The sequence below is a fragment of the Notolabrus celidotus genome, chromosome 4, assembly GCF_009762535.1.
Source record: "Notolabrus celidotus isolate fNotCel1 chromosome 4, fNotCel1.pri, whole genome shotgun sequence".
In the NCBI taxonomy this organism is placed as follows: domain Eukaryota; kingdom Metazoa; phylum Chordata; class Actinopteri; order Labriformes; family Labridae; genus Notolabrus; species Notolabrus celidotus.
The window spans coordinates 19,942,011-19,966,538 of record NC_048275.1 but is presented as its reverse complement, the minus strand read 5'-3'; the positions used below and the strand labels follow the sequence as shown (position 1 = coordinate 19,966,538).

Below are 24,528 nucleotides of genomic sequence, written 5' to 3'. Positions count from 1 at the left end.
ACCCACTGTTACTAACTAACAGACCCTCTAATATGCAGAAGGAGGCAGATTTTCACAGCATGCCCTTCTTTCCACATCTCAATATTAAACATTTATAAGATATCTCCAGCTTGTGTGGCTCATAATACGCCGTACAGCGCCGTGCCGTTATGTGTGACTGCACACAGGGAGCAACACCTCGAAGCAATAACTGACACTGCCGGATCAATTTAGTACAGTGCTCCCTGTGATCCCTCTGCAATCACTCCTCACCTCTGTTTTTTTCTGTACTACAATCTCAACCCTGAGGCAAGTTTTGATTGTCCCCCTCTCTTTTTTACCCTTTTTGGATGTTCAATTTTATGAATTTACTCCCAAGGGAACTCACAGAACTCATCTGCCGACTTGTTTAAATTTTTCATTGTGAGATTCAAATCATCTTAAAGCATAAATATCCAAAAAAAGCAGCCAGCCTCAGGAGGCTTGTTGTAGATGCAATCTACTGTAGTCCATTGCTGTTCTCTATGAAATATGAATGCTCTGATACTGTGCTATTTTTAACACTAGCACTGGATCAGTGCTGGCAGTAGAAGATCACAGTGTGACGAGGGATTTGGAGAGGGGGGGGCATTATACATATGTCCTGTTTCTATAGCAACTGTTGGCCTGGAGCTTGTGTTTCTGACTACTGTCTTTTAACTACCGTCAAACAAGCCAGCTGTTGGATGCTGGGGAACGTTGCAACCAAGTTGTGTACGTCAGCAAGAAAAGAGCAACGTTGGGAACTAGATGAAGGGCCATTCCACAGGGAACGATTGAGTTTCCTTTGTTGCAGCGTTTTTCTGCTTATCAGAGGAGGGAGCAATCTGCACTCAAGCTTGAGGTTCGAGCATTTAAAACTTTGGCACTATTAAAACGAGGTAACTGTCAAGTCATGTTCGATTTAACAGGCTCAAACCTCTTTAAAACCTTTCTTAATGTGAGAACTTAACCGCGAAGACAGTGTGGTACAAACAAGAGCATATCCTTTCTGTTGAGGTGTTAAAGAGTATCATACCACACTGAAACGCTTGAAAACATGGCGTAACAAATGAGAGTTTCAGTGATGAAAGGATGAGTTGCACTTATCCCTTGAGGAGTTATGAGCACTTTTTAATTAGCATTATCCCCTGTGCAGTTTTTCAACACTTTGATTGTGCACCACAAAAATAAACAAACACACACAAACAAACGCATGCTTGCACAGGTCCCTGTCATCTTCTGAGAATAATTGAAATGTGTGGCTGGCATGTTTCCTCTCTGTCCCTTCTAGCAGGGCTAATTAGGACGCCATTGCCAGGAGAACACTACACACACTGAGCAGACATGTGATGGCTTTGATCATTACACGTGCCAGCTGTTGCACCAGTTCACCCACCTCAAAGATGCACAGCTATACTCTGTGTTTTCCTTTTCTTTATGTCTTATTTCACAAGGCAAGACTCAATCTATTTAGCTTGATGTCACTGGCTGAAGATGGATTATACACACAGTGAAAAACTCTTATTTTAGGTTTCCCTTCTGGGGAGAGTTTGTTGATTTTATTTGAAGACCATTATGAGCCTAAATGTTTAATTCCTTACTGAAGAAAGAGCTCATGTAATATTATTAGGGCTAATTTAGTCTACTTTATTATTTAAAACAGAAAAATGTGAAGGCCACACGTGTCCAAGGGTGAACCTCCATCTTTACTGTGGGAGATTTATAAACCCACATTTGAAAAGGGTCTGTGGAAATCTAGCTCTGGGTTATTTTGTCCTTTTACACTAATCTTCTAAATTGTTCACAATTCACACCCAGTCTATCAGAGTTTCTGTCCTCATAAATCACCTCAAGGAGAATTTGATGTCTTTGTAAACTGGCTTGGGGACTTGTGAGTGTTTGAAAATTTCATTTTAGCAAATGTAATGTCTGAGTTGACAAAGTTTTTGAAACTTTATGTCCTTGTACACCAGATATTGGAGGTTAAAATCCTTATAAGCCAGCTCTTAAGGTTCCTTTATCTACACCAGGTGTTCAACAATTAAATGTCCCTGTAAACCAGGTATACCAGATTTTATGTCCTTGCTAACTCTTGGTTGGACCTTCTACATATAGCTTTGGGACTTTTCTCTAAAACACAAATTAAAATATATAAAAAGACCATATGTAAGACCATTTGAATATCATACCAATCTGTAAAAACCCAACAGGTTGATCATTGACTGTATATAGAATGGACTGTGTTCAATTCAGCCCATTGTGACTAGGGAAGCCATAAGACTACTTACGCTAGGGCAGATGTAACCAGAGCCCGAACCCTAACCAACTACTCCTTTTTCATTTATTTTTATTTTCACAGCCCTCCTTTACGCCACCATCTTTGGTAATGTGACAACAATCTTCCAGCAGATGTACGCCAACACAAACCGTTACCATGAGATGCTGAACAGTGTCCGGGACTTTCTGAAGCTCTATCAGGTTCCCAAAGGCTTGAGTGAACGAGTGATGGACTACATTGCCTCCACCTGGTCCATGTCACGGGGTATAGATACTGAAAAGGTAGGCCAGACTGAGCCATGTTTAATGGCTCACCATTAGCATTAGATTACTAATGTGTTGTTTATGTACAATTCCCATCATCTCATCACATCTGTTTCCACTAGACAGCAGCAGACAAGCATTTTTACAAAAGACATGATACCTTTTATAACCTGTTAATTAAAACAGCAGGACCAACTTTGAAAGCAGTATTCTTTGTATAACATTACCTTTGGTAAGGAAGCAGGGTACATGATACCCCAATTCTGAATAAGTTTGGACACTGTGTAATATTTATTTGTAAAAGTGTCTTTATAAAACACCTATATTTTAATGAAAATAGTGCAATGAAAACATATCAATTGAGGAAATTAAAGAATGTAAATCTTTTAGGAATAATACAAGCTTGTTTCAAATTTAATGGCAGCAACACAATTTTAAAAAGTCTGAATGGGGACAAGAAAAAGTTGTGTAATGCTGAAAAAAAAAAGCCAGTAGGAACTTTTGCATCAGGTTAGTGACATGGCTGGTTGTAAAACGAGCACTCCAGAAAGGCTGAGTCTCTAAAAAGTAAAGATGGAAAGAGGTTCATCATTATGTGAGAGACTGGGTGGGGATATAGTTCAGCAATTTCAGAATAATATTCCTTAGCATAGAGTGTGTAAAATCCTATTCTGTTGTCTGAGGAATCAAAGTTTGTCATTCTTTTTGGGAAATAATGGATGCCATCAAGGCACCATTAATATTGTAGCTGAAGTCCTTTTTCATCAATGTGAGTTTGTGCAGAAGAACTTTTGACTTTATTTCCACAGGGATATTCTCAGTTACTGCCGACAGTAATACCTCGGGACACTATTAATAAGTTAATTCTCACATCATAGCAAGTTCAGCAGAACACTACACTTCAGGTAGAGGTCATTACTGCTGGGTAATGCCTCACATCACTTGTCTGTAGTGCTATTGTAGTAAACACGCCCCTTACGTTAAATGGTTGTGATTGGCAGAAAAAGGTGCTGTGGTAAATTGGAAATCTGTCTGAACAGAAAAGGGACCAGACACATTTACCAAAGCAAAGATAAAATTACATTTCAGACATTTTTTTTCCCAAGAATTCACCCAACTCATCTATTTACTCCCCTAAAATACAACCTTTGTTGGTAATTCTCCCTAACATCACATTACATAACAGTAATTTTTCACCATTAATTTGTTTCTGAAAAAGTATAGCGTTTATTCTTTGGGAAAATTGAGCTTCCTATTATCAAGAGCAGACAGTGGTTTTTACATTTATGTCACTATGATAGAGAGTCACCCCCTGCCATCCCACTGAATTCGGATGATGTTAAAATGATTTGAGTGTGTGGAAATTAAGCAATTTCAGCTGCAGCAGACGGATTGAACTGGTGCCACTCTGAGTGATGTGCAGCCAGAAAGAATTCATATCACTGCATCCCATTTAATCCAACTGTCCAAAATCCAATTATGGGAAAGATTTTATTATTTCAGCTCAAATTAGAAGCAGAACTCATAATAAGAAAGGGACAGGAAAACTTGTGCACCCTAATGGCTAATCTGTTCTTATCCACTTACTGTGGCCTCTTTATATGTTACGCTTACACTGCATCTATGTATTATTTATTCGTCTGGCTTCAGGCAACACTAAAGGGTCTAAAAATGGCACGTAATCCCTCTCTGCTTGACATTCATCTTCAAAGAGATTTGTTTTAAAGGCAGAGTCCTGTGATGGCCTGGCATCCTGTTGATTAGGTGTACTTGAACAACATGCTGCCGCTGGCTGAAACTCAGCAGAGAGGCTGCAGGACTGTAAGCTACTAGAAGCTTCAATGTTACACTATATATTTTAATTCCTGACTATTTTTAATTCGTCCTACCTGGACTGTTAAAAAATACACAACCATATTTATTGAAACTCTCCAAAAACATATAAGATACATATGTTACAGCAAGCAAAGGTTTTTTTTTTGACTCTCTGTAAGTAAGTCTCTCTCTCTCACACACAGTTCTGTCTTTTACATATGTGTGAATAGTTATGCTTTCAGGTAGAGGTAAAATCAATCAATCAATCAATCAATCAATTGAGAAAATAGAGACTAATGCACACCAACAATAAAATATGTGTTATTAAAATAAGTTAAAGCATCAAAATTAAGAATACAAATAGTTAAAATAGTTTTTAAGCGGGGTAAGGATAAGAGTTGAAAATAAAACTAAGGCCAAAAATATCAATAAAAACTGAGTAGATAAATAAAATAAATCAATCAATGAATAGATAAATAAAAATAGAATAAGGTAACATTTAAATCAATATTATAGTAAAAGGTAAGTAATACAAAATAAAAAAATAAAAATATTTTTTTGTTAATGCTGCCTATTGCATCAGCTTATTTACACCTGAGCAAGTGTTGTGTGTTGAATCCAGACTATACAATATCAGCCTGACAGTAGCCAAGCACATAAGCCAAAGATTCAGATGTTGAGTATGTGACCATCTAAAGCAATAATATTACAGTTTGATGAGCACTGAGCTCTTTTCTCCACTCTGTGTCTTTACAGGTGCTGCAGATTTGTCCAAAAGACATGAGAGCAGACATTTGTGTCCATCTCAACCGGAAAGTTTTTAAAGAGCACCCTGCTTTCCGTCTGGCCAGCGATGGGTGCCTCAGAGCCCTAGCCATGGAGTTTCAGACCATTCACTGTGCCCCCGGTGATCTGATTTACCACGCGGGGGAAAGCGTGGACAGTCTCTGTTTCGTGGTGTCGGGGTCACTGGAGGTTATTCAGGACGACGAGGTGGTGGCAATTTTAGGTGAGTTTGGTTCTTTAATTCACAAGTGGTGGATCCCTTGGTTTTATTCTCTTAAACTTAAGATAGAATGCACATTAAAGGTGACATATTATGCTCTTTTCCATCAAAATATATTGGTCTAAGAGGTCCCCAAAGCATGTCTTTAAAGTTTATTGCTCAAAAAACACTTTGAAATCAGATTTTGGCATGCCTGTAAACCCCTCTTTTTAAGCCCTGCTCAGAACAGGCTGTTTTCTGTGTCTGTGCCTTTAAATGAGAATGAGCTCTCTGACCACGCCCCCTCAGGAAGTGGATGTGCCCTCGGCTCTCCAGCACTTTGATCTAATGTTTACATGTTGGCTGAATATACACGGCTGCTCACAGACCCGCGTTGCTTCAACCCTCTGAATCTGATCCAGAATCTGATCCTGACGGAGAGGCGCCTGTAGCAGGACCTTTCTGAACGATTGGTCACAGATTTTGTGTTTCTTGTTGTTTTATTTGTCAGTATGTCGATGTGTGTCTTGGTACACAGCTACGAACATGTAGCTATATGGCTATGCTAACTAGCGCTAGCACTTTTCCATGAAAAATAAAAATCATCCACTAGATCTTCAAATCTGCAGACGTGGGAGTAAAACCGACCTTTGTGTTTATTAAGACAGCCTACAACTAGCATGCCTCCCTCCTAAGCTCCTTGTTAGCACACGTGTGCAGGGAATGAAAAACGGAGGAGGGGTTGAGTTGTATTTTATACAGTCTATGGGCTGAACAAGCTCCGAGCTCTGACTTCTGTGACAGACCGGATGTCGTTGTGACGTATGAAAAACACAGAAAGCTGAAACGGCTCGTTTCAGCACACATTTAAAGAAAGGTGGAGAAATCAGAACAGGGGCAGAATGGATTTTATTCCTTTTCGGGGGGTTTGTAGACATGCCAGGGACACATATTTCAGGTAGAGAACCATTAAAAAGTTGATTTTGCATGATATGTCACCTTTAACAATTAACTTTCTATAGAGTCATTGGGAGTTCAGACATTTTTAGCTGAGTGTGTAAAATAAGACCAATTTATTAGTGACCTAATTCAAGTTGATTTATTTTTGTGAAACAGCTCATTTTTTTCCACTTCCTTCCCAAACCTTAAGTATTTATCACTTACAAAGATGCAGTAGAAATGTGGATACATGTTAGGAAATATTCTTAACTTTAATCAAGGAGGAAAGAAAGGATGCTGCTGCTAGAAAACTAAATCACAGAAGTCATACTGATAAGATTTAAGAGAATATAGATGTATGGCATGTGGTAGCAATCCAAAATCTGTAACAGCTTTATTCCTCTTATTTGCATTTCTTTAGTTGGTGCCCTGTTATATATATATATTACATAAAGGTTCAGCTTGGACATTATTAATGACTGTTTTTACTGTCAATTATGTCTACGTGCTCACCTATGTTACTGTGCTATTAAGTTTTCAATCCCGAAGAAGATCAAGAGATCTCGTAGATCGTTTTTAAGTATCCAAATACTGCTCGAATACTGCTTTTCTTCTGAAGTTCATGAGTGATAAAGTTTTGCTTTGGCTGAGTCTTAGATTTATCTTTCAGCAGTGTAATCAACATGGGCTCAGTGGTTTTGACACCCTTTGAAGAAGTTTGCCAAATGACAACATTAGCATTTTATCATAATTAATAATGGATTTATCTCTTATTTTTATTTCATGATAGACACGGTCAAAGGACCTGCCCTAGATCTGCTCAAATTTTTCACAAGATAAAAGAAGAAGAAGAATTTTCTTAACCTTAAAAATGACACTGAACAAAGATACAGATGTGGTGATACATAGCTTGCTTGTATTTTGTCCTATTTTGGGCATTTTGACACCAGAGTTTATATGACAACAATACAATCAACATTTCAGTCATATTTGCCTCCAGTGCTGTTAAACAAGTGTTGTTGTTAAAATCCTCCTTTTGTGTCTGTCTATGCCAGCACTTTTCACTTTTCACTTTTTGACTGCAGTGAAACCTGCTGTTTGGGGGATTGCTATCTGCTGAATCATGAACTTGGACAAGGATATGATTGTCACAGATACACAATCCTCTGGCTAACATTCTGAGTATTGTCTGGCCTTTTCAACTTCATCCTAGTTTCAAAAACAATAGTGGAAAATTATATCTATATTTACAAGAATAGTCTGTTTTTTGTTAAAGCTTCTTGCTTCATTAAAATACACTAGTGTCAGCACTATCAATTGACTCACAGATGTGCATTAAAGAAGCAGGACGAATTCCTAAAAACAAAAATGAAGATATAGAAACCATTTCTATACGTCAAAGAGAGTTTTATTGAAATATTGTAAGTCCTTATTTCCCCTGCTTCATCAACAATTCAATAATCTTGATTACTATTTTTTCAGAAACATATCACTTGACAATGTGCACATAATCTGAAAGGAGGTACCCTATAGCATCTTCTTCTACTGCATTACACAGCTGTTACAAGGATAAACTCTAAGACACCTTTGCATGACCAGCTTAGCAAGAAATTTGAATACACAGAGCTAGCCACTGGCTCAAAGGCAGAGCATTGAGCAGCTAAAGAGTCCAAGATTTCCCTCAGGAGTTGGTTGTGACCAAAAAGTGAGCTTTAAGAGGGTGACTATTGGACTCATGTTCATTAAATGGCTTCAAATAACATTAACATGACTTAGTCAACTCAATGACTATTGGATGTATAGATAAGCGACTACTCTCTAAGCTAAACATGTCATCACATTGTTAAAAAATGTGGATGTTCAGGTTAAATATCTGTGTATCAGCTTTATCAGTATATTTACACACACACACACACACACACACACACACACACACACACACACACACTGAGACCAGTGCCAGTAAAATGAAACATCAAAAATAAATTAGTAAGTAAGAAAGGAGGAAAGAAAGTATTATTTCAATATAATTACAGTACCAACTGCCCTGACATTTTCTACACTTGTGAACCATGGTCCTCTTCTGTTGCACTTTGTGTTTTATCAAAGGAGGCTGCATCTTAACTACCCAATATACAATAAAATAGATCTTTCCTTTGCACACACTGGCCGGGTTAAATCCCAGAAGAGTTTTTCTTTTAAACTCCCTCCTCTAATTTGCCTAATGATTGATTAAGTGAATAATGGATGGCATGCTCTGGTTGCACCGGTGACACTATCCTGGCTGGTTTTCATCAATAACCTGCTATTGGTCCTCTTTGCAACAATCAGTGTATTGTCAGGCTAATACCACTATCCCAGATGGAGACTGTAATGGAGCCTAAAGTGATAAACAAGTTACTGCTATGAATCAAATTCTCATTAACCTAATGGAACCCAGGAAGAGAAACATGTGAAGCGCACCAACATCTCACCTCAGGCTGGTGCTATTTGACTTACTCTCCCTCAGAGTGCTCTGCAAATGTATTCAGTAGCTTTTGATGTTATTACTCACCTGTATATCAGTGATAGTGTTTTGATTGCTTTTGTGAAACACATGTTTAAATGTTCCTTAGATCTTTTCATCCTGTGGGTGGAACAAATCAGATATTATCTGTCAAATTCTGACTGAAACTGGTCATTTGAAGGTTTATTATATTGAGTTATAAAATGTTCTGGTTCATCAACAAATTCACATGGCAGGCATTTTCTTCTGGCATCCCACTCAGTGTGGAAAGGTAAAATCCTACACTAACGTAATGTAGAAGAGGTTTGAAATTTAAATGGTGAGATATCACATTATTCAAGTTTTACTGCAATGGATGGGGAAATTTAAGAAGAAATTTTGGTCATATATCAAATTAAAAGCATCATATTTGATAATCTATGAATAAACCTTCAGAAATTAGCAGTAGGATACTCTTGCTTCTTTGCTAACATATTTGTAAGCTCAGATGTTGTGACTTTCCTATTGTGTACAAATAGCTAATAAACTAATTTGTTTGAAGTAACACTCCTATTTATGTGACATTGTAAGGTTAGCTTTGAATGATGTTGCTATCATTATTGTGTAATTATAGGTAATGTTAGCAACCTTTTTTTTTTTAAATATGACACTCTCCTTTCATTTTTATTTTCTGTCAAACTCAACTCAAGAGGTCTAAATGAGTGTCTGGTTTGGTCAACACTATGAGAGTGTAAATAGATTTTAGACCTACTTTTTTTATTTTTTATTTTGTAAGTAGGTAAAAAGCGCACCCAATATTTGAATGAATCCAGTAGATAGGCTTAATGTCAGCAAAAGATCTCCAGAAACGTATTCATGTCTTCATATCCTCCCGTCTCGATTACTGTAATTCCCTGTACAAATGTCTTAGTCAAAAATCAATCCACCGTCATCAAACAGTTCAAAATGCAGCAGCTCGTCTTTTAACAGGAACTAAAAAATGTGCCCACATCACCCCCATTTTAGCTCATCTTCACTAGCTGCCTGTTGATTTTAGGATTGATTTTAAGATTATTTTCTTGACTTTTAAAGCACTACATGGACTTGCCCCTCTCTATATCTCTGAGCTTGTATCCCCCTACAAACCTAGTCAAAGTCTGAGATCCTCTGGCAGTGCTCTGTTAGCTGTTCCAAGGACCCGACTGAAAACTAAAGGGGACAGGTCTTTCTCAGTCAGGGCTCCTACACTCTGGAACAGCCTGCCAGAGGATATCGGACTTGCAGAGTCAGTCCCGTGTTTTATGTCATTACTCAAGACACATTTTTACAGGAAAGCTTTTATTGTGTGATTTTATTTAATTTGAGCTCTGATTTTAAGGGTCTGTTTTATAAGTTTTTAGGGTTTTTAAGCTTTTATTTCATTTTATTTTTAATCGCTTCATTTTGCTTTGCACTTCTTCTTGTTTTTATTGCCCACTGTAAAGCACTTTGTTACTTGTATTGAAAAGTGCTATATAAATAAAGCATCATTATTATTATTATCATTTTTATTATTATTATTATTATTATTAACCGAAAGCTAATTTTAACATTGCTCACTCTCTCTACAGGCAAAGGGGATGTATTTGGTGATGTCTTCTGGAAAGAGGTGACATTGGCTCAAGCTTGCGCCAATGTCCGAGCTCTGACCTACTGTGATCTCCACGTCATTAAACGTGACGCTCTACAGAAGGTGCTGGAATTCTACACAGCTTTTTCAAACCACTTCTCAAGGAATCTGCTGCTCACCTACAACCTACGAAAAAGAGTAAGTTCATATTCAGAATTCATCATGAAAGAAAAGTGTTACAATTTCCCCAGTTTAGATTTGGTCGATACAGTGCCTTTTAGTGTCACTTCTATGTCTGAAGTTCACAAAGTGTTAGGAATACAGAAAAAAATGCTTACAATACAGTTTGAAACCATACAGAACCCATCTGGTGACATTTTAGAAAAGATTTTTTACATTAAATCAAGCACTAGACCACAACTAAAAACTACATTTATCATGATCCTCAGACCTTGCGACCAGTACCATGGATCACTTATATTAATAGATGGTGCCATTACACATACACTAACAGGGTGTGGCTGTGTGATCCAGCAGAGAATAATACATTAATAAATACCTATCCTACCTTTCTGTGATTTATGCTCACTGATAGTTACTTCACATAAGATCCTGTCTGAAACCAGGTTTGAATTCATGGCCACAAATGAGTATTTCACGACCACAAATTCATCGTGAATCGTCTTCAAGTTGCTTCGTGTCGAACACTGTGTCAGTTTTTTCCACACAGCAGCAGGTAAAAGTAAATTTGGTTACCTTGCCGAGGAGTCATTCTTGTGCAGGCTGTTGCCTGCAGCTCATCTGACAGCTCACTGTGGCTGCTCCTACATAATGTGATACTGCCTGAAATACTTAATAATGATGAACTCTCTCTTTTTTTTTTTGATGGACGTCTGCAGTCTGATTTTACCTAAGACACAAGCCTGCATTTCCTCTGGCTTTGCCGCAATAAAAGTCACTCGGTTTTACCAGCTGATTGGATTTAATGTGAAGCAGGATAAATTGTAACAGGGCTCTGGACAGGAGGTTATAACACTTGAGTATTACTGGATGATAATTTAAAATTACAGGGATGGAAGACAGCTACTGTTGGAAACATATGAGTAATTGCTCGATGTTGAAAAATTGAAAAAGGTGCTACCAAAAATGTCATGACAATGTTACAGTAACAAAATCAAATTTTCTTTAATATACTGTTTGTCTCATTGTTAAATCAAGTTAGTTTTATGTTAATCTGTTACTCTTCCTCTTGTCAGCCTTTTTTGACAAGAGTTTGAACTTAAAGTGTTTTAACATTGGTGGTGAGTCACAAAAGGTGTTTTCCCACTATGCTTCCAACAGAAAATAAAACAAGCATGGGCGTCTACGGTGACTGTGTTTCTTTCTATAGCTTCTGGCTCGGTTTGGTCACACTGGCCAAAAAAATACTTCGACAGTTTAGTTGCAATTCCACCAAATAACATCCAGAACTTTTAGTTCCATGAACTACATTTCAATGAACTAAAAGGTTCCTTCAGCATGTGGTTACCCCGCAAAAGGCAAGGCAAGGCAAGTTTATTTATAAAGCACTATTCATACAAAGAGCAATTCAAAGTGCTTTACAGAGTTAAAAACAAAAACCAGAACAGTAACAATCAACAAAAACATACAGCAAACACTTCAAACATTAACATTTTATATGCGGCCAGTTATGTTTGATCTACTCTCTCTCTCTCTGTACTTATTTAACTTAACGTACATGGTAAATAGTGTTAGATCTTGTTATTTATTTAAATTAGGAGGGATTATTATAAATAATCAGCCTCCTTCACTGCTCTGAAGTGCATAACTTGCAGAGTCTTACTGTCCCGCCGGACACAGAATCACAACTGATCTTGTCTTAACCGAAATTAACCCTTTAATTATTCGATTCATCTCAGAACTTCTCCTTAAGGATTAAGACTCACGCATTAAATCTTTTCTGTGTGGAGTCGCAGCCCGAAGCTGGCTCAGACCTCTGGAAACCCCCGCAAGGTGACCGTATGCCCAACATTTAATTGTAGATCCAAAATCAGGTTCATTCCATAATGTCGTACCTACCCTGTGATGATTTAGCAAATTAGTCCATGGGGTTATAAGAAAAGTGACAACTGCTTCATGACATTTTTGCGTGTGATTATACGAAATCAGTATTTCATCTTGATTTGAGTGACACTGCTACAACATTAAATTGGATTTAGTTGTGATGCAGCTCCAAAGGTGTCTTGTTCTTGAGGAACACTGCTTGTTTTAGGAACTTGTTGAGAGTTGGATGGGAGGGCAGTTTTTGTGTCTGCCAATGAAATATGTTAGTATAGTTTAGCATAGGGGGCCAGCTAGCCTGTTTTTTCCTGAAGAAAAAAACGCTTACCAACATTTTGAAGCTCACAAGCCACAGTAAGATCGTGGTTTCAGTTTAATTTCCTTCTACAAAAAGAACACCCTCCCTGTAATCGTACATGTAATGACCGTGGGTAAGACAGCTCTAATACATGTTACACAGATTTAAAAATCACATACTAAACTTCATACAAACACGCAGATACATAAGTCACTGCATATCAGAGCCACTCCTACAATCTTCATCTAGAAATGACCAGCTGTGATCAACAGCTCAAGTGTAGCTACCAGTCATTACCTCATTCATGATAAGGTTAGCCTGCCCAAGAGAGTGCAGCAGAGATTGAATTGCCTGCATGTTAAGAGGCAATCTCATCTGCTGTATTACAGTCACTATTCACCAGGGTGCCATATTTTCTGAATGTATACAGCAGGGAAATCCAGAGATGGATTGAATGAGCCAAGCCCTGCCTTCAAAAGGAACTTGTGAGGTTGCACTTGGGAAACACAGTACACGACATGTCCGACATGTGAGTGGTTTGAGTCGAGAGAGTAGTGTTAAAATGAGACCAAAGAGAGAAATTAAATGTTTCTCATGATAGATTGTTTTGTGCTTTTTGTATTTTAGCTCCATGCCGGAGAATAAAAGAAAAGTTGGTGACAAAAAAAAGTAAAAAATAAGCACAATGACAAACTTCAAGCTATTAGGGATTTTCCAACGGCGGCCATTTGTTTGTTTTCCAAAATACTTGACTGTTATCATGAACACAGTGGAAAGCAAAACTTTCGATTTCTATCTTGCTGAGAGTTTGATGAGAAATACAGTGCAACAATGTTGTATCAGCCAGTAGACGCTCAATCAGTATACACACATCAGCATTTTATAAATAATGACTTGATCAAGGAGACATAACACAACAGTACACAGGCAGGAGAGTGCAGTGCAATGCCAAGTCAGTTCTGCCAGACCAGTCCTCAGGCCTGAAGAAGAGCTGTGCTCTAGTCTGGAGTCACTACGTCAGTCTGAACATACAGATAAAGACAGGAGCAGGGAGAAAGACCTTGATTACTACAGTTACCCTGTCTCGCCTATCACCCAGTAGTCTCGGTTGACATTGGAAGGAAGTAACTCTGCACCTGACACTTACACTGGAAACAGGGTTCCCACACGTCCTGGAAAACCTGGAAAACAGTTGACCAGTTTTCAGGTACTGGAAAACACCTGGAAAATGGTAGAAAAGGTAAAATGTCCTGGAAAATCACGGATTGTCCTGGAAAATTATTCTAACCTGACTGCGTGCAACCTGACACGGTTAAAAAAAACACATCCCCATTCAACATTTGTGGCCATTTTTGTCATTCAGTTCTATTTAGGTCAATGTATGCACTGATCCTCTGATTATTATTATTATTATTATTATTTATTTATTTCCGTAAGGCAGCTTCCAGATTCCTTTGCTGGCTCTTTTGTTTTGTACTTTGCTAATTATATGTTTTTTGAAAAAAGCGAAAGCTGAGATGAGAGTTGCCCATCATTTTTACTTGGTTGCACTAATGAAGTGAAGTGCTGTACATCTGTGGTTGCATTGTTCTATAATTAATTTGCCATCATTTTTTTAAGCATTCAAGAGATGATTTCATTGATAGCCATAGACTACATGTCTTTCACTGAGAGGAACATATTAGACTATTTAGTAACTGAATTAGGAACTAAATTTAGACTGTCATACCAGCTTGATCATCACTGAAAATGTCCTGGAAATGTCCTGGAAAATTATCTCTGGAGAGAGTGGGGACCCTGTGGAAAGATACAAGTGTTAAACATTCTTACATACGTATATATAAGACAATGAAAATTCCACAACATTAAGGATGCACATTAAGATTGTTTTTATGTTCTGTGTTTAAGTTGAATTAGCCTTGGTCAATATATTTAATTTTAAACAATAATACTCTGAAATACCAATATTGCTATTAAAATGAAGCTCAGAATCAACCTAAAAACAATACAAAGACTGATAGAAAGTACATGCCTTTACAACAGCATGGCTAAGCTAATGCATATAGACTGGTATCATTCTTAATAATTAACTATTTGAAAAGGAGACACTTCATTTTTGTTGAAATTTTCAAACAATTCTTCAGAACTTTTTCCAAAATGTACTGACAGGTAAACCTAAAGCAGTGGCTTTGGCGTGTAGCAGTTATTTGCTTCCAAGATTGCACAGTCTTTATAAGTGAAGGGATCAAGACCTTTTTTTTTTTAAATGTTAGCTCTTAATGACAACAGAGGTTAATTTGGATTTATTTTGGGCACACAGGTACCAACATCATGTTACACCAAGCAACAATCCCAAATACAGAGGATAGAAATATTGGCAAGAATACTTGAACCATTCATTAGCAGCTGTGAATAAGTTCACAAAAGAGTCTTCGCCAACCGAAGCCAAAGGCAGGATGTGAACTTTCCCTCTGTGTCATGGGAATTGCCTCTTTGATGTGACATTTAAGAAGCATACACATTTGGAAAGAAGCTGCTTGCACAATCTCCACAAGACTCTACACCTGTTCAGCCAAAAAGATGATTTTTATTTGGTTTTATATCATCATTTCTCATTAAAGTGAGTAAACTGACTGTGAAATGAGGAATTATAATAGGATTTGCTCGTGTGCTGTCAAACACTGCTTTCTTTGTTCATCACTCAGTCATCTTTAAATCCTTTTCTAGATTGTCTTCCGAAAGATCAGCGATGTGAAACGAGAGGAGGAGGAGCGACAGAGACGTAAAAATGAAGCCCCTCTCAACTTGCCTCCGGATCACCCGGTACGGAAACTCTTCCAGCGCTTTCGACAGCAGAAAGAGGCTCGCTTGGGGAGTGATAAACCAGAGCTTGATGAGCAAGACATTGAAAAAGGCCCCATGTATGTGGACGTCCCCATGGCTAACACAGCAATTACGACCACCAGCATCATAACTGTAACTGAGAGCCCTGCAACACCCTCATCTTCCACACCGTCAGCTTCAACACCCCCCAGCACCACTCTGTCAGAGAAGTCCAAGCTAAAGGTGCCAATATCTTTGGTAGGAGGCCGTGCTGCTGAACCACTTAAAGCCAAAGGCTGGGGCCGCTTCAAGGAGTCTATGGCCAAAGCTGATAACTGGAATCAAGTGTCTAAAGCAGAATCCATGGAGACTTTACCTGAACGGACCAAGGGGCTTGAACCACCAACGTCTTTGAAGAAGACAGACTCATGTGACAGCGGGATCACCAAAAGTGACCTGCGTCTGGACAAAGTGGGTGACTGCCGTTTGACGCCCCAGGACCGTAGTCCAGTCCAGCCTCCGGAGACGAGGCATCCCTTCTACCCTATCCCTGAGCAAACTCTTCAGGCCTCCCTTCAGGATCTCAAGCTGGAGCTGAAGGACGACCTAAAGAACCTGGGTGTCCGTGTGTCCAGCCTTGAAGCGCAACTCACAGAAGCACTTAACCTCCTCAAAGCGAGGAAATCCAGTACTGGCTCACCGCAGCCTCTTTTTGACATTTCTAGACCTGCTTCACCAGAACTGGACAAAGAGGACATCTTCTCTTGAAGGGTGGAGGAATCATCATGAACAGTTAACTCTAACTCAGCTGGAATCCGGTAATGTCAACATTACTTGGCTACCTGAAGCTGCACCATTTATTAAAGGTGACAGTGTTGTCTTTGGGGCAGCAGCCCTTATCATAGGGATGTAGCTGTTGGTAAGCAATGAACAGAGGTCATAGGCAAGCTCTTGGTGTGTGAGGTTACATAACAACGTACAATGCAAGGTTTGTACATAGGTTTGAATTCTGTTTCCATTGCATTTCGATTGAAAATAGCTTGAGCGGTTTGTCTGTAGTCTAAAATCTACTGACCAGGTGCGATTTTAGGAGTCTGAGCAGAAGAGCCTCGTTGCAACTCTACTGCAAGGCTCTAATAGAAACAGCATGAACCACTGGTTTGTTATTGAATCATTTCTATTGGATTCTTTGCATGCCATATAAAGTAGTCGTGTCCCTCACACTGCAGATGGTGTGTATGTGATTACAGCGGCCAGGCAGCGAGTCATTATTTCACAGTGACAGTGAGAAAGGACGGTCTTTGCAGATGTTGAAACATTTGCAGAGTAATTTCCACAAGCAATTGATGAACTCTTGTACCAACTGTCTGTACCATTATGAATTATACAACAAATCACTCTGACAGATGAGCATGACGACAAATGTAACTCGATTGGCAGCAGTTAGGAAGACATGCATCTCTCCTGATATCTAGTATTAGTTATTGCCATGAATTTACACCACATTACAAACGCATACATGATACCCTGTATGAGAAGCAAGCATTTTTCTCTGCAGTAAACACAGGTAAGAATGACCTCTGCATAATATTTCTCAAATGAAGTGTATTCATGTAAAATAAAACAAATTAAAGAGCAGGTTTGATCAAATCTAGATAGTCACTGAAATCCTGTTCTAGCCATTACTTCTTGCCTTTCATCTCTGCTGAGGTACATTTTTATGTTTATTACATGGGTAAGCATGCAGGATATAATATATGTCTGTCCATCCCAAGAGAAAAAAACATCATCCAATGAAAACATGTAAGATAAATTCACCACCACAGAGGAGGAAAAAGTCCAGGGAAGTCTTTTTGTCATTCATGCTCATTCGAAGAGTTTCCCTGCAGACGTTCTGTCAGGACGACAGTGATTGCTTTGTTTGAGGCTGATATTTGGATTCAGTTTCAACTTGCTTCCAGCTTATACGTTTCCCCTAAATGCACTTTCAAAATGGGAGTCAACCAAGCAGACAACCAAAATCTTTATACCATGAGACATTTCATGAAGGGAGAACAAACATGCTGATGAAATAGTTTACAGAGGAAGCAGTTTACAAAAAATGTATGATAGAAAATATTTTTGAAAATGTGTTGTTTTTTTAAGATTTAGAGGACTTTCTTTAAGTTACCATATGAACACACTCACATAAAACCCTTACATATTTACTCTCTGAATTAAAGGGTTTACCAAAAAGAAATCTCTGTAAACGAATGTATGAGAAGAAGGATCAGGGGCAGAGTGAGATTACAGGGAGAAAAGAGCTTCAGAGGTTTCTTTGTGGTAACAACGCTCTGAAAATTATTTATAACAATCCTTCAATTTACAGAACAAGATTCATTAACCATGAAGTAAAAGAGAGCCACGGGCACTGGTAACAAGCAATAATTACACATTTAGTAAGCTTTTACAGTACGAGTTGCCAGTTTGTGCTCTTTAAATAAACAAACTATGTCTCATTTGATAAATATGAAGCAGTTTTCTGTTTCATGGATCACAGCAGACTCCTATACTGAGGAATATAGTAGATTGTTTACTGCTAAGGGTAAATCTGTATCATGTTTCTGATATCAACAGCAGTCATACTTGTTTTTCTTAAACAAGTAAATATCCAAAGTATTTTACGGTGGCTCAGAGAGCTCACAGCCCTGCAACTTGAGAAAACACATGCAAAAAGAAAAAACACAAGCAAATTAAGAAAACATCTTCATCAATTTAACAACACATGCGCAGCATTTAGAAAACGCGATGTAAAGACCACAACACAACACATTAGAAAAACACATTGCAAAGACCACAACACAACTGAAGTGTTTCCAGGGGACACTTAAAAGTGAAGCACACGTCCGGACACGCTTGTTATCTTACTTACTTTTTCATCTCATTTTCCAACACCACTGACGGTAAGAGAACCTTAATAACGCTGTGACTCAAAATCCGTGTCAACAACAAGTGTGTCCGGACGTGTGCATCACTTTTAAGTGTTCTCTGGAAACACTTCCGTTGTGTTGCGGTCTATTTGCAGTGTGTTTTTTCTAATGTATTGTTGTGTTGTGGTCTTTGCAGCGTGTTTTTCTAATGTATTGTGTTGTGGTCTTTGCAGCGCGCTTTCTAAATGCTGCGCATGTGTTGTCAAATTGATGAAGATTTTTTCTTATTTTGCTTGTGTTTTGTCTTTTTGCATGTGTTCTCTTAAGTTCCAGTGCTGTGAGCTCTCAGAGCCACCGTAGTATTTTTGTTTTTTGTAAAAGTTCAGTAGGGTGAATTGTTTATACCAATGATGGGTCAAAAATTAAGTGAATGATTTTGATATTTATCATTTTTTATAATATGGTCTCAGCTTCACAAAAGGGAGTTTTTGCTGTTTTCTTTTTCATATTTGAATAATTTTCAGGGTGTTTTTTTTATAATACTGAGTTTTGGACAGTTGGTTGAAAAAAGAAACAAGTATTACAAACATGTCATGTCCTGTGACGTTTTTTGTCACTATTGTTACAGTTTTTACAATAAACAATAATCAGAGAAAACAATATCTTATAACTGTGCATATTTTCAGGTTTTTTAGAAACCAATCAATTGACTAATTAAGAAAATCAAATCCATAATAAGAGTAATCAATAGATTCAGTTCTGTATCAAACATAGCATCATTCATTTTGCTTTAAATTGCTACAACAATCTTCACTATTTTTTGCACTATTATTTGCACCAGAGTAGGGGTAGACCGATTATCGACTGGGCGATTATCGACTGGGCGATTATCGACTGGGCGATTATCGACTGGGCGATTATCGACTGGGCGGTTATCGACTGGGCGGTTATCGACTGGGCGGTTATCGACTGGGCGGTTATCGACTGGGCGGTTATCGGCGCCGATATTCTGCATTTTGACGCATATCTGCATCGGCCTTTTATAAAAATCTGACAGCCGATAAGAGATCAATTTAAAACTGGGTTATTTTGGCTCTGATGCAGCCACGCCTTATCTGTCTGCTGTCACTACACCATCTGATTGGTTACATGCAGAGCCACGGCATGGGCAACAGCCAATCAGCCAATGAGAAACTGCAGGGAGAAATGGAACACAAGCTAGGCTACGGTTTCTGCAGATGGTATCATTTCTGCCACGTGATTTCCCGAATTTTTAAAGATTGGATTTTTTTCAGCACTTTAATTTGCCGCTAGACAGTCTGTTCGTTTTTGCACTATTTACGGCTGCAACACAACGTCCTTTGACTAATAATCGGTATCGGCCTCAAAAAAACATATCGGTCTATCTCTACACCAGAGCATCCCTACACTAGACGTAATACTTTTACTTTGACAAAAAATTTGAAGACTTTCTCCATAACAGAAACAAAACCAGTTTTATCATCAGACCACAAGAAGAAGTGTTTTACTTCTTGTATAGGCAGAAGCTTTGTGAGGCTTCTTGTATCTATCTTTAGCGTGCACTGACAGCATTCTTTAACATGGAAAAATAACACATTTTCTATATTATTTATTATTCGAATGGATAATTCATGTTCCCCACATGCCTTCTCTCTTATCAAGACAAGCCGAGTCGGACACAGTCGAGGGTGAAAAGGTTTTTCTCTCCAACACATTTATGCCCATCAAAAATTCAGCCTACTAAAAATAAATGAGAATGTCATCACAGAAGTGAGAACCTTCTTGGTTAAGATCCAGTGTTTGAGGGGCTGTAAGCGGCAGATTTTTTAAACAAGCTGATCTTAGAGAAAGGAAAAACACTGACGTATATCTTTCTACTGTTTCTGTAAAAACAGAGAACAGAAAAGAGTGAAGAGTTCAGAAATCAAAGACAGTGAACGGAGAATTGACAGTGTCACTGAGGGATTCTGACAGCCTTGTGAAAGAAAGACAAAAAGTTTTGTTATTTGAAATTCAATTTGTATCTAAATCTGACAACTTCTTTCTTCTACAAACAAATGAGGCAAATGTTATTGCATAAATATCACAGTTTCTTTTCTTCTCCAGTTATTGTGCTTGAGACGGGAAGGTCACTGAGTTCAGTACATACTGTATCATATCAGATGAACTGGGGTTCATTTGTCCAAAACGACTCTGTTACAGCATCTTGGCTAGCTTAATCTTAACTTTTTTATATATGGGATGTCCTTTTTTTTTTTAAATGTAAGAGTTTTTTACTCTTTCAGATACAATACTATGTTAAATTCTTATGAACGTTATGCTTAATTTTTAGAAATTCTGAGCTCTTTTTTTTCCCTTCTTGCATTATTGTTCACGTACCCCCTGTACTCTGTTTTTTTTTTTTTCTTTTTTAAGCTAGAATGGCACTTTGACACCATCATATCACAAAGACAAGGTGGTGATTATTCCTATCTACTTTGTCTGTGAAGGTTCTCGGTCTTCCAGGTCATGGTAATCCAAAGCTTGAGCCGTAAGGCAACTGGACTGGTAGAAATTCTTGAAGACGTTTCACCTCTCCTCCGAAAGGCTTCTTCAGTTCTGACCAGACCGGGGAAGAGCTTGAAGATATAAGCCACTAACAGTCGAAACAGTGAAACTATACAACCTCTCCACAGGTGGCCCAACATAGAAGAGCCAGGTCCTCAGGCCAGGACTCAACCGTACATCTGAACCTCAAGGACAAGGGACACTCCTTTGAGGACAGCAAGGTTCAGATCCTTGACAGAGATGACTGTTGGTATGAAAGAGGGATCAAGGAAGCCATCTATGTTAAGCTTGAACACCCTTCTCTTAACAGAGGCGGTGGACTAAGACACCATTTGTCTCCTACATACAATGCTGTTTTGAATTCTCTGTCAAAACAAGTAAGACCATACTCACACCAGAGACCATGTGACTCTAACAACTCACAGCTGACCAATCACCCTAACGATTGTCAGGAACCAGACTAACGACCCTACTTAGGACCCTTTGTGACTCCTGGACACACCCATGACTGTTAGTGGCTTATATCTTCGAGCTCTTTCCCCAGTCTGGTCAGAACTGAAGAAGCCTTTCGGAGGAGAGGTGAAATGTCTTCAAGAATTTCTACCAGTCCAGTTGCCTTACAGATCAAGCTTTGGATCCTATCTACTTTCAACTGGGTTTAACATTTCCATTTTTAATTGATAAAACAGAAGATCAGAGGCTCATAAAGACCTATCATCTTGTTTTTGATTTTGCACTATATATCTTTAGTAAACTACGCAACAAATGCAGCAGACCTCTGATTGTTATCTTTATATTCAAAGAAATTTAGAGATCCAGTTGGTGCATGTGTTTTTTGAAAAAGTTATAAGGAGCCTATGAGCACATCCAGAGTTATTTGACGGACAGAGGTGTTATGAATTGTAACGGTGGAAGTACTGTATTCTCTTCTTGTATGCATGGTTTTTATTTACACGATAAATTTAAATTTTTTTTCTACTTTCTTTACATTTTACTCAATCCAAACAGACTGGAACAGGATCTTTACAGTTTTTACACTTAAATCAGTAAAAAGTTAAAAAAAAAAAGAACTTTTCAATGCAGCCTAACTGTCTGAGATGAACTTTTCAGTATTATATATGTGTTATTACAATAGGATGCAGGCTCAAACTCAAACTCAAAGACAAGATCCTTGAAAGCAATATGCTGTTCTGTGCTGCAACATTTATATAGAAAGGCCCAAACAGCGCAGAACTATGGGGAAATCTAAAGCTTCCAGATGAAAAAAAAAAATCATGGCATTGCAATATCACATCATTACATTTACATGAACATTATAAAAGTCACTAAAAGCATGCAACTCTGTGCCTTTAAATATTAACCCATGTCCAGGCTTGCAGTGAAAAAACTAAAGTTAAATGTCCAATTTACCGTCGTATCTTTGAAGCTATTTTAACACAGAACTATTTTTGTGGTCAGCTCCACATAGCTGCCAAATAATTATACCCCACGTACATATATTGAATATATACTTGCACAAATATGTTGCAATGTTTAGATTGTGAAGAAAGAGAAAACTATGAAAATTTGGTGAATGATTAAACCTATGTATTATGCACATGCCTCTTTGTTCACACTTCATGTGATGAGAAATGTAACTATTTCAAGCACAATGAAAACTCTGTTTTGAACTGTGACTTACTGTACTGTTCATAATAAATATTTTATACATACCGTACGCCTGTCTGCTTTCTTTGAGGAGCACATGGTACCGTCTTTGTGTTTTTAGCCCCTGCGGTAAGGTTGATTATTCCAGAAGGTGTAACTCAGCAGGTGTATTCTCCTGCTGATCCTCTTACGTCAGATAAACCTCAGTTTTATGCCCATTTAAGAGGATTCCTCACTGACCCCCACCCACAATGATCCTTACTAATGCCTCTCAGGGTGTATTAATCACTAAGAACATATACAACCTAAATGGAAACACTCATCTAACCAGAATAACAAACAAACTCCAGATCACACCGCAGTTCTGTTACTTAAAATACTTAATTCACCACTGACCAAAGTAAAAATCACAGAGCTGTGCAGGTAAGACAGAACACTGGTTGATAACTTGGACACATAAACCTTGGAAAGTGTTGGTTATTGTAGCAGCAAAGTAAAGAGGCAGTGGGCCAAAGGCAACAAGAGAGTTTTATGTAAATTATACATTTCAGCGATGACACCTCTGACTTAAAATTAACATATTCTTAAACTAATCTTCTCAGATGCCATCTCCTGGAGCTGTTTGCTCTCCTTACTGAGCACTGTGAATAGTAAGAGGATAAGATTTCTTTTCACTGTGAGGCACTTTTCTCAGCTCAGAAGACACAGTAAAGCACAGATAAGCTCATTAAGGCAGCTTATTTATTTCTTGTGGAAACATATGAGTTTGTCTTGATGGAACTGTTGATAAACTAGTCAATCCACACTGGATTACAGAGTATTTGTTGTGATCTGAAATGTTAGGGGCAGGTGCAAACACTTGAAACCATGACGTATTTATATTGTTCTGTGCTCAAATAAAACTATCACTAGACAGCTTCAAGCTGAAGGCTTTCACTAGATCTGCAAATAATTGTTTTCTCTGTTGATCAATGAGATATTTATTGTTCATAAAACTTATTTATACTTTTATCACAGAGCCTTCCCGGATTTTATCTGAATTTTATTTTACTTTATTTTATTTTAACTGTCTTAAGTAATATATTTTAAAATAATTGTATTCCTTTAGAGTTCTTTTAGGGGAATTTTATGTCTTTTAAATTTTGTTTTATTTCTTTATCTGGACTTGTGTGTTTTTTATGATCTGCCTGTTTTATTCTGCTGCCCATGTAAAGCACTTTGTAACCTTGTCTTGAAAAGTGCTCTACAAATAAAATATTATTATTATTTTTATTTAGGCAGAAATGAAACATTTCCTCTTTTGCTCCAGTGCGAGTTGAAATCATTAGATGTTTTTTTTGTTCATCAACTTTAAAGGTGTTCATTTAAAAATCATATTGAGAAGAGAAAAAAACAGAAAACATCACATTTGTGAAGCGGTGAAAAAACAATAGTCAGTATAGTTAATGTCACACAATGTTAAATCAATCCATTTTCAGTAGTTTTATAAACATATTAACCTCTCTTAGAGAAATGATCTATCAGTACTCATGTTCTTTTATTGTCAACAAATCCTATGAGAATACTAAAACAGTTAAGCAACAAGCTGTTTTTATTTATTTATTTATTTTTTCCTTTTCCCCTCTTCTTTTGACTTTCCTCTTGTGTTTGTTTTTCGTCTTGTATGGTATAAAGTGTTGAAAATAAATAAAAAGATAATTGACACAAACAAACAGTCAAGCAGTTAAAAAGCAACAAATAATTGATACTTCAGTGAAATGACCACACTGACCTTTTTGTTTGTGTCAAAGCCTGTGATGGCTCATGCCTCTGTGCCATATAGCTCTCCAGTGAAGCTTAAAACATCAT

The 24,528-nt window shown here is 37.9% G+C and overlaps 1 protein-coding gene across 2 annotated transcripts in view; it reads left to right on the top strand.

Annotated features, from left to right (window-relative positions):
- Positions 1–17,206, top strand: part of kcnh1a (potassium voltage-gated channel, subfamily H (eag-related), member 1a) — a 46,206-nt gene extending 29,000 nt beyond the window's left edge. For both annotated transcript variants that reach the window (XM_034681067.1, XM_034681066.1), the window contains exons 11-14: positions 2,360–2,559; positions 5,113–5,365; positions 10,376–10,572; positions 15,461–17,206. In XM_034681067.1, coding sequence (XP_034536958.1) covers positions 2,360–2,559; positions 5,113–5,365; positions 10,376–10,572; positions 15,461–16,324 — 1,514 coding nt within the window. In that variant the 3' untranslated portion in view covers positions 16,325–17,206. The remainder of the gene's footprint in view (positions 1–2,359; positions 2,560–5,112; positions 5,366–10,375; positions 10,573–15,460) is intronic.
- Positions 17,207–24,528: the final 7,322 nt, after the last annotated feature.